The sequence below is a fragment of the Phasianus colchicus genome, chromosome 4, assembly GCF_987193195.1.
Source record: "Phasianus colchicus chromosome 4, bPhaCol1.hap1.1, whole genome shotgun sequence".
NCBI lineage: Eukaryota > Metazoa > Chordata > Aves > Galliformes > Phasianidae > Phasianus > Phasianus colchicus.
The window spans coordinates 54,911,232-54,922,153 of NC_143439.1; the positions used below are offsets into that span (position 1 = coordinate 54,911,232).

The 10,922-nt window shown below is 37.4% G+C and overlaps 1 protein-coding gene across 1 annotated transcript; it reads right to left on the reverse strand.

Annotated features, from left to right (window-relative positions):
* Positions 1–70: 70 nt before the first annotated feature.
* ZCCHC4 (zinc finger CCHC-type containing 4) lies at positions 71–10,833 on the reverse strand. The gene is made up of 13 exons (XM_031588438.2): positions 10,556–10,833; positions 10,304–10,422; positions 9,283–9,365; positions 8,363–8,638; positions 7,867–7,947; positions 7,493–7,565; positions 5,898–6,048; positions 5,344–5,444; positions 4,079–4,200; positions 3,365–3,440; positions 2,797–2,848; positions 1,890–2,034; positions 71–300 (listed from the first exon to the last, which is right to left on the reverse strand). The coding sequence occupies exons 1-13, from the start codon at positions 10,644–10,646 to the stop codon at positions 156–158; spliced, it is 1,515 nt and encodes a 504-aa protein (XP_031444298.2). The 5' UTR covers positions 10,647–10,833; the 3' UTR covers positions 71–155.
* Between the last annotated feature and the right edge of the window lie 89 nt (positions 10,834–10,922).

Below are 10,922 nucleotides of genomic sequence, written 5' to 3' on the forward strand. Positions count from 1 at the left end.
TTGTGCGAATAGGCGGCAAGGCGTTTGCACGTTCGTTCCTGCAACGATGCTTAATATAAAGGACTGTCGCTTTCAATTAGATCAGGCTTTATTCCGTTGGTATTAGCATTTTTAGAAAGGCTGGCCGTAAAAAAAATATCTTGAATAATCTTGTATCAAGTAGTCTCGTCTTTTTTCTTCTTCTTCATTTTCCTCCTGGAGAACACGGCGTGCTTCATGGCCCATCTTTTACAGACCCCCACCTTTGCCCTCTTTAGAGTTTTTAAGGTTTTCTGCTTTTGTTTTCTGCCTTTGCCAGCTCTGTAAAGAAAGAACATAAAGATTATAATAAAATGGTGACTGGACTTCTGTGTTTGCTGGTATTTCATACGAGTTGTGCATATACCTTAAAGTACTGTCCCAGGAGTTGCCATCTTAGGATGTTCTGACATTGACTGTTCCTAAAATCGCCCACTTCACAGCCATTTTTTATTTTTCAGTTATTACTCAGCATTTACCTTTGCACACCCCCAAGTGCAAAACAGCACATGCGGACTTTTGTGCTGAATGTGTTCTACATGAATATATTGAAGATGGGCTTAGAAGAAAGTAGATAAGACTTAACAACATGATGAAATATAAACACAGGACCCAAACAGAGTTAGCAAGTGGCTTTTCTTTCTTTTTTCTTTTTCTTTTTTTTTTTGCCTCCAACAAAGAATGTATTTAATAGTACAAAGCATGGAATAATTTCAATAAGGAAAACGTTTCTATATATTTTTAGTAGGAAAATAAGCCTAAGTTATTTTCAGTAGTTCATCAGCATCATACCGATGGCATGAAAGGACTGAACCATCGCAGCACAATGTGTACCTGACTGAAGAAACAGATGAGGTTGCTTGAATGTCTTTTAGTATCATTTTCACTTTTTCAAGAAAATAAAGTTCTGCAACATATAAATATACTAAATATAAAGTACAGCTACACTTCAGCTCCAATACTCCATAAGCAAAATTTGGATGAGTGTCATAGCAGGGCGTGAAGTAACACTCCTGTAGTCCACTGCCATTGAGCTTGCTGCTGACCTGAGAGACCCACTGAGTGTCACTGTGCAACACAGTGCATCTTTTGGGAGGGAAGATCTGCATTTCCAGTGTTACATCCATTTAAGGTGAGAATCACAAACAAAACCAAAACATGCTCTGCAGGGGCTATTAGAAGCGTGGGCCAGCTATGCTAAACTGCCAAGACTGACTCTCTCACTGAACCATCTTCAGCAACCCCTTTTTTTCAGATAGTTTTATCTGAAGACCACCACATGCACTTTTTGTCTTTTGGTAAAGTCAAGTATGTGCTTGTGTATGTTAAAGAATTATTGTCATGGCTGCATAAGTGTATTTAAAATGCTCTCATTAATAAAGTTGTCATATGGTGCAGATTTAGACACTATTGCAGAGAACACCTGAAATACCAGATGAAAAAAAAGAAAAAGATTTGAAAACAAAGCAAAGGAGACAAGAAGTGATGAAAACAGTGTAGCAACTATATACTCTGCTCTTCTGTGATGAATCTGAAGGGGATTAAAATATTATACTACTTTAGATTAATTTTGCATCTTGACAGTGCTATCAGTGCACCACTCAGAAAGTTCTGTGAGATCTGTGTGAATCCATTTGGAAAAAAAACACATTTAAGGAACAGGGAACCAGAGGAAGATACCCTCCTCAGCGATGCTAGGTTTTATCATATCCTCCTTTTGTATGCACTCTCCAGCAACACAGCAAGTGGACAACAGTTTAAGATGACAGCACACAAAACCTTAAATTATCTCTTCCTAAAGCATCTCCATGAAATAAAATCACTTCTCATCTGAAACCTCTTTCATTACAATAACACAGTATCACACTTACTGGCGAGATGTTCTGGTGCAGGAGAGGCTGGGACAGGTGCTGCGTTTGTGACCTGCCTTGCCACAAACAAAGCAGCCCACATCAATCTTCTCACATGTGTGATTTTCCAGAGCACAACAGTTGCATTTGTTACAGTGAAACCAAGCTGCAAAATAAGCAACATGGTTTATGATCTTCAGAAGGTTCAGAATTATCATCCTGAAGTTGAATTCTAAATACAGGCTGTTTTACCAGGATTTTTTTTTTTTTCTTTTTACATTTTCAGAGATGTGTGTATTCAGTTTCTGGTCCTTTATCTTATTTGATAAATATCGATTAGAGATTCTATTTAAATATAATTGAATTATTTTGCTATTAGAACTATTATCCTGCATGGGATCTTAACATGAAAAATAGCCCATATGTTAAAATGAATTTACAAAGATGCAATTTCTATATCAACAACAAGATTGATTGCTCCAGCTGTTTAAACACAGCTGTAAATACAATTGCATTTGTGTATGAAACATAACTTAATAATGCTCTTAGAAACATTTTCACAATTGTCTCTGTGTTTATAAAGTTCTTACACAAAGCTTTACAAAATTAGGAAACGTTTATATGGCAAATCAAAATATTAAATAGATTTTCCCTTTAAAAATATAAGTAAGATTTAGCCTTGACAAGAACTTACATATATTTACACTGTGTGCAAATACGATAACTGAGTTAACAACTTAGTTATATAAATATGATAACTAAGATAACAACTTGTGTGAAACTGAGATTTTTCCTTTACTCCACGTCTTCTGCATGATCCCATTTCATTTATTTTCCAGAATATTTACTTATCTGGTCTGTCATCTCAGTATCTTCAGACTACCATTTAAATGTCCTTTTATTTAGGTACGTATTTTTCTGTACTTACAGGGTTTCACACATTTCTTGCAAAGAACACAATGCTTCCACCGTCTGCCATCCTACAATTAATAGATGAATAAATGCACTTTTTGTTTTTAAAAAATGCTGATTATCTCCTAAAACCAAACTACTCATGTATGTCACCCACTATTTACAGAAACAGTTCCCATGGAGAAAGGACCACACTTAAAAACAGTAGTGCTGAGAACCTGCATCAATCACAGTAAAACAGCTACATTTGGAAGTTAGTGTGTTCTGCAACTTCCAACACATAAGGAGAAATGAATGTGTAAACAGACCAGTGATGCACAAGGAATGGTCGAAGTGACAAGTAGGTAACTTTTCCAGTCCTCTTTCTAGTGCAAAGGAATCAGGAGAAAGAAATTAATTCCCATTAAGTTATGATGTCCAGTGAAGAAGACAACCAAATTGAATTGTCTGGGGTTTCCCAAAGAAATCAGTATCAAAATAGCTTTTTTTATCAGAGCAAATATCATAAAACTTATTAAGACTACTGTCACCTGAAAGAAGATTGCTGCTGATATTGTGACCCAGGAAGAAGGCAAAGTACTTACTTTTGATGTACATGAATTGCATATTTCACAGTGGTGGTTGCCAGAACTAACATAGCGCTGACAGATAGAGCAAAACCTGGAAAAAATAAAATCCTAAGTGTTTTGGTCCAATATTTGCTCAAGAAGAATATGAATGAAATTTATACAAGTTCTACAATAAATACAGGGATTGAAAAATCACTTCACTAAATTAAATATGTTTTTGATTCATTAACTTCCACTTTGGCCCACAGCTTCATAATCATTTAGACACGATACACACAAATAGTAAAAATCCAGGTGCATGAATTCAAAATAGCAGCAACAACAAAAACAAACAAACCAGACTCTGCTACATGAGTTTTATCAGTAAAATCCATTTGTCCCTGATGCTTCTTAGTGTTCATGTTATTAACTAGTGTCTCAACCAAGCTGATAATTTTGGATAGCTGTAAATCTCTATCTCCCATGGACATGCATAGTTCATACAGCTTAGCTGAGGATCCCTACCATTCCTCAACAGAAATGTAGCTCCTTATAAATGCTCAACTCCCCTTTGCATTGCTTATAGAACACGTGACCTTAAACTACAACAGTGAAACGTGCTCTTGAACCTGGTATCCAAAAGTTAGGCAAACAATACTAAGCAGCACATCCCAAAGTCCTTTGAAGCCTTCATGCCCTAAGAACAAAGGCACTCTTTCAGTCACTCCCTTGACTTTTAAGACAACTTACCTATAGCCCTCTTCTGCAGGAAGTACAATCACACTTGGGGAGAGATTCGTGAAGATACGGACAGGGGACTGTCTGCGACCTGTTTTACCATGTTTATATAGAGCATGATTATCATAATCTACCTAGAAAAAAGAACAGTTTTTATAAAAAAGTATTAAGCAAAACCAGAACTATTTGCATGTTTGTTCTCTTTGTATGTGTCTTATGAAATTGTTCTTTATATCTGGAAGATGCTAACCCTGAATTAGACTACAAATTCTACACCAAGTATTTTGTCTCGATTCCTTTTAAATTTTTGAAGCCATAATACACTTCAACTATCCTACTTTACTTCTTCCTTTTTACTCTTCTGTATGGGGTATCTGAGATAATATTTCAGCTGTTTGACACTAAAGAGGGGTTGTTTAACAAGAAAGCAATCCGTTATAAAGTAAACAAAACTATACGGTTTGTCTTGTCTGACAGAACAAGAGTTGATGTGCATCTCAAACTACCTCAAAACAATTACAAAGCTGCAAACTCAATCAACAATGATTGTTTCCAGCATTGCTTCCAAAGACTTGCTCCCAAAATTCTCATCTCTGAATACTAGCAGGAATACAGCCTGAACTAGCATCGGTTTGCAATTTTCTTCTATTAATTTTCATTCTACAAGATACATTGTCTTGAACGCCCATGTCAAACTTTATGCCAAGATGTTATATGAGAAAATAAAACTTAGCATAACTGATCTCTCAAAAGTCACTTATGTAAATATTCAACCTATAGAATGGATGCCAGACTATTGCTTTATTACTGACAACTTCATCTATCACACTTTCCAACAATTTCCATTGTTGTTGCTTATTCTCTAGCAGTTCTGAAGACCTTAAACTTTCTTTTATCAGAGCTGGGCATTACCCACCAAGCTTCCGACATTTCAACATCTGCACAAAACAGAACATTCTTTAAGCTACCTCTCACTTCTGCACTATGCATGTGCTTAAATTAGTGCAAAATCTATCTTCCTGAAAACATTTCAAAAGAAGTGAGATAATGGACTGGTGACAGAAGGTATATAATGAAGCATAGGAGTGTGTGATAATGTTATCAAAGGCATGACTTCACCAAATGAGCATCACATAGTTTCCAGTACCTCCAAGACAGTGAGAAATGCAAAAAGGCCCATCCAAAGATAAGTACTGCCATTATATCCACTTCCATTTATATTCCTGCCCACACTGCAAACAACCAAAATTCAGCAAAGTCGCTGGGCTTGGTCATACCTGATAATCCATCATACTGAAGCTTGGGAAAAATTCAAGAATACGGGATTCAAAGAAGTATGGAAATATCCAGAACATGGGCATCTCTTGGTTCTTATTACCTAGTGATAAAAAGGCTTGGATGGACATTAAAGAAAAACAATGTATGTGAAGCATGAAAAATTGACAGTAAGTGTTCTGAATCCATACGCATGCATAGGTACACTACACTAAACATAATAACTAGTTCCTTTAGGGGAAAGGAAGTTTTTGACATATTTATATACACTGGGTTGTAAGTTCCACTTAACCCAAACAAGTCTTGTCACCTGCCTCGGTTGCTAAGAAGTGGTATTGTGTTTTAATTGGTTATTCTTCTCTACCCTTAAAGTCCACTTTAATTGTGAAGTTTATTTTTACAAATCCACATTTAAGAGAGACTTAGATATATGGCACTTCATCTTTGAAATTATGCATATGTTAACATTCACTCAAGTAGCAATAATTACAGGCTTGAACAGGTACTTTTTCTTGCAATAACTTTGCAGCTTAATTCACCTATTTGTAATACATGCCTCCTTTTTCTGTATCCTTCCATGTTGCCATCAGTTTTTTAAAACTAGAAGCCAGTGCTTCCACTAAACCTCCAAATGGGGGATCAGCCACCATAATTACTCTTTCATCTTTCTCTTCATGTAAGAATTTCCTACAAGTTTCATGTGCAGCCTGTAAGAAACAGGGAGGAATACAGATTTAAGAACTGTAAAATAAACTTTTAAGATCTGCAAAGATTTTATTTAGCACTATAATTATTGTTTTACAAGTTTGAACGTTAACAATGTAGATTACTTCTTGTGTAGGTGAATGTAGCATTTCAAAAAAATTCTGGATCTGAAGAACTGAAAACAATGCCTCATTCAGTTATATATGACATTACAATGGACAGATGCAGTTAAAGCTGTCTAAAATACTCTTTTTCTTAAGGGTAGTAAATATGACTTGGAAAAAACAGGTTGTTATGCAAGAGAGCAGAGTTTAGGCTCAGAATACATGTAATTAATGCCCTTTTATTTTATTCTGTAAGGCATTATTAATAGGAGAAATTTCAGCCCACTGAAAACTGATTCAATCCATACTGGTTATAAAAAACAATCCAGCTAGGACTCTATTATCAAAGAAAATGGAAAAAGCTACGTATTCACTGCCATTGTGCAGTGTCCTCTTCTACTGCCTGGATTCTGTTGAATTCCAAAGGCAGAATTATAATATTAATCTACATTCAGAAGTGCAATTCAGACCTTGAAATGATGCATGTCATTACAGGTGTCAGCTTTTCACAGCTTGGCAAAAACACTTCAGTCATGCAGTAATGCAGGTAAACAGTCTTTTAATTGAAAAATACAAAACTTGAATACACTAACAAATCAAAGAAATTCAAAGGTAAGGCTTTTACACTAGCTTTCCATTTCATGCTAGATTCTTTTTATTTTCAAGAGCTTGCTAAAATTATGCTTTAGAATGAGAAAAAAAGAAAAAAAAAACTGACCTATGTAGTATGAAAGGTACTGCAGTAAGAATGTTTATGCAACTCAGTCGTGGTTTACTAAATTATGGCAGGGGAAGACTAAACAGTGAGTTATATTGGGATAAGTTTTTTGAGAAGAGTGTTTAGAATTAGATTAAACTATGATCCTCTACTTAAAAAAAAAAAAAAGGGTTTTGACCTTTTGACTTTTTTTGCCTGGAGTAAACCAGGAAAGCCCTCCCTCTGAAGTATCAGTGAATGAGTGCTGTGGCATCTGCTTGGCTCATGAAGGCTGGGAATAAAACAATTCTGTGGTAGCAACACAGAAACAGGGCTAGCCTATACTAATAATAGGCAATAACTCACACCAAACTGTCATTTTAATAAAAGAAACATTAAACTGTTTAAGTAACATTAGTTAGCATGTTCCTAAAGTCCCATGACTTCATCTTTGAATCAAGTGGAAAGAGTTAATGAAGATGCATTGTTTTGTTTTGTTTTTAAATTTGCAGTACTGCTGACCATTTTTATCTCACGACAGCTGTCTTCTAACTAACCATCTAGACTAGCCAATACTTTCTCACTAAATTCTGTATCAACAACACGTATTGCTTCACAAAGCATTTAAGAAATACTTGTCCTTACCTCTCCACCAAAAAAATAATGATTAAACATGTTGTAGTGGCAGAACTCATCCTCTGTGTAAAATTGTGAATACCTGTAAAACAAGTTTTAACAGTAATAGAAAAATATGAGTTACTTCTTCCTTGCCCTAAGGGGCATTGAAACTAAGGCCTATATATAGACAACATTTTTGAGTTCCAATTACTGAAAACATGATAATGGAAACAATTAAGTACAACTATTTTTCCTCATAAATTAGCTGTCACCACTGTTAGAGTGCAGAAGTGAAAACGGAGAGACAAGAAATGAAGAATAACTATCAATTTATCTTTTAAAGTAATAAGAAAACAAATCTTTGCACATACTCGAGACACATAACATTTATCAAAACCTACCTGAAGTCAATATCTAGCAGAAGGCTTCTAACCCTGAAGTTTTCTTCTTGTAAAGCTTTTGACTGGATCATTTCATGAAGCCTGAAGCATAATCAGAACAAAGAAATGTAAGATATAACCACCATCTTCAGAAAATATTCTGCAAGACTGAATATCTGATATTTTATTATGCCTAAAACCAAACAGATAAAGAAAATGGAGCAATTTGGCCAATATGTAAAGTTAGAAAAATATGATGGCCTTAAAAGATGGTAAGTCAGCAGAGACTAGAGAATCACCACAATAAAAACCCCAAAACATAAGCTAAGTAACTCAGTGTCACTTTGGTAAGCAGCATTAGTATGACATTTAAAAACCAGATAGGTGGGTGAGAGGGAATTTAACTACAGTGCAGCTACAGTCTTCTTGTGTGTCTTGTGAGCTCAAAGCATGTTCCCACTAAGTGCCTGGATACTGCCAACCAATTAAAGCATAGTGAACCTCTTATTATACGTACCTAGGTGTTCCAACAGATAGCACTCGTCTGAATCCTAGTGAAATAATAAGATCCAGTAGAAACTGGCAACTTCTGTCTGCAAATAAATACTGTGCATTTGTTTTTTTATTTTCTAGTGGATACAAAAGTTGACTGGGACTTCTTAACTGGGCAGTGGAGATATCACACAGGAACTGATGACTCAAGTGTTTTTCCCATTCATCTGGCAATAGCAATTGCTGGCATTCCTGACAAAACCTCCTCTTTGATAAAGGCAACAGAACAAAATTCTTGTACCTATAAATATAAGAGGCAATTTTGAAAAAGTTTTTATAAAAGAAATGGAATGAGGTACAAAATGAGTTTCATGTTTTCAAGAAATTTACACAGTACAAAGTAGTTTAAGCTACTTTTGCAAAACCCTACTAACTACATGTCAATGAAGTAATATTTTTAAAAAACGTTCATAGGACACTTTCAAAATCTCCCCTAAAAGCAATTAAGTAATGCAATGGTCAAGGACATTGAGAGTTTGTAAAATAACTAGATTACAGAGTGAAGAACATATGAACTATAAACATACAGGACTGCTTGCTTGTACACAACTCACAAATTAGTGTTACTGTACTATCTGTGCAAGTCAGGAATAACTTTCTGAACTTGCACTGCTACAGTCCTGTTGTTAACACATTAAGAGCACTAACATAAGGAAAACTGTGGCTATGAAAATAAAAAGGCACAGCTCCTGAGTTGAAAGCATCATGCTCCAATCAGATGTTCAATACTATTTACACTTTACAGACAATCTTTTCTTATTTTTCCATATGCCTCTGCCATGCTTTCGTTTTCCAAAGAATCCGGAAACATTGTGCCTTCATACAAAGTCTCTGAACTTACATAGGACTGACTTTTACTAATGAAAATGCACTTAGCAACAATACCTTTCCACATTCTGTTTGTGAGTACAAGGCGGCTGATGACTTCTATTATATTCTTCACGTGCTGCAAGTCTAGTTTGTGATACCTGTAAAATTTATGCATGTAAGAAGTTAAAAAGCAGGAATCACTGTGTTGCAAATCTCAGGATTAAGCAAAATGAGTGCATCAAAGGTTTTGTGCTTCTGCTCAGGAAAACTGTCACATTCCTGGGGTTCCTGGCTGAGAGTAACAAGCATGACTGCAGTTTAGTGGCAAGCTATACAGAAGTCTCTTTCTAAATTCAAACCATGCAGCAACAAATAAATAAATGTAAGAATTCAGTTCCTTTACCACATGTAACATAGAAGGAAAAAATCTCAAAACACGCTTACAATAAACAAAGAAATGGATATACTGCATGATAACATGATCCTACAATTGTTAGAATTCCCTCTGAAAAACTATCCCACGTGACTGACAGAAACATTGCCCAAGACTCTTATGTACCATTATTTAAATGCACACCAGCCCTTTATTGAGTCTGTGTCCTCGCTCCCACAAAACAAACTCGTCTCATAGCCAGGAGTAAGAAGACATCGGCACAAAACTTACAGATCTGACCCCCACCGCCCTCTCTGGGCACTGCACAATGTCTGCTACATCCACCCAATTTTCTCTGCCTGGACTGCAGAAGATGATGACCTCCCAGGCTCAAACTATCCGTTGCTCAGCATTGCACCATAGTGGCAAAACTCACAACCCCAACTCAGCGGTGTCTTGGTAACACAGTAACAAACACCACTTCTCTCAACGTGCAGACAGCCCACTTTGAAAGGTGTACCTGAAACATCCTCTCCTCACAGAAAGCATTCTGCCACCTGAATAGTTAGAAAAGCACTTACAGAACAATTACCACAGATTTCCAGAACAACATTTACACTTTCTCAGTTTTCTGTTAAAGAGTAAAAGAAAAAAAGCAAAAAAAGCAAAAAAAAAAAAAAAAAACCCTAGCACCCCCCTCAGCATGAAGCAGCCCTCTCTTACCTTCTCATCCTCCCACTGGAAGAATTTACAATCCTTTCTGTCCCTACAAGCCGAACAAGCATAGAATCTTCTCCCCTCCTCTTTTCCTTGGCTGGTCTTCACGAACAGGAGAGCAGGACCTATCGACAGGAGGCCCACTAAAGATCTGCTTCATGCCTCCCGGGCTTCCTCAGGATCCGCGGCCACCCCCCCTCGCGGCCCTCAGAGCTCCCGGCCGGCCCCGCTCCTCCATCCCGCCCGAGCGCTGCTCACCGTGCGGGCAGCAGGGAGCGCCGGGCACAGCGCCGAGCAGAGCCAGCCCGCCCGACCCCGCGCCCGCTGCCCCTTCAGCGCCGGCCGCCATGTTGGTACCGCCTTCCCAGCAGCACCGCAAGCACAGGGGGGCGGGAACGGGACAAGCGCCGTGGCACGACCTCCTCCCTTGAATACGCGCTGCAGCTGTCCTCTGCCTGGTGCTCCTGCCACCACATAAACTATGGTTCCTCCTTACCTTAACCAAGGTCTCACAGGTTGCACACACCACCTGCCCAACGCCTTCTGCTACAAGGATACAATTTGTAACCTTCTGCTACAAACTGGGCATTGGAAGAGATGGTTGTGAGGAAGGAATAAATTGCAC

Excerpts from the sequence above, each read along its gene's own strand:
- ZCCHC4 (XM_031588438.2), bottom strand. The coding sequence starts at position 10,646 with ATGGCGGCCGGCGCTGAAGGGGCAGCGGGCGCGGGGTCGGGCGGGCTG. Across the intron at positions 7,566-7,866 it reads CTGCTAGATATTGACTTCAG|GTATTCACAATTTTACACAG; the intron begins GTAGGTTTTGAT and ends CTTGTTTTACAG. Across the intron at positions 2,035-2,796 it reads CAAGAAATGTGTGAAACCCT|CTTGGTTTCACTGTAACAAA; the intron begins GTAAGTACAGAA and ends CTTATTTTGCAG.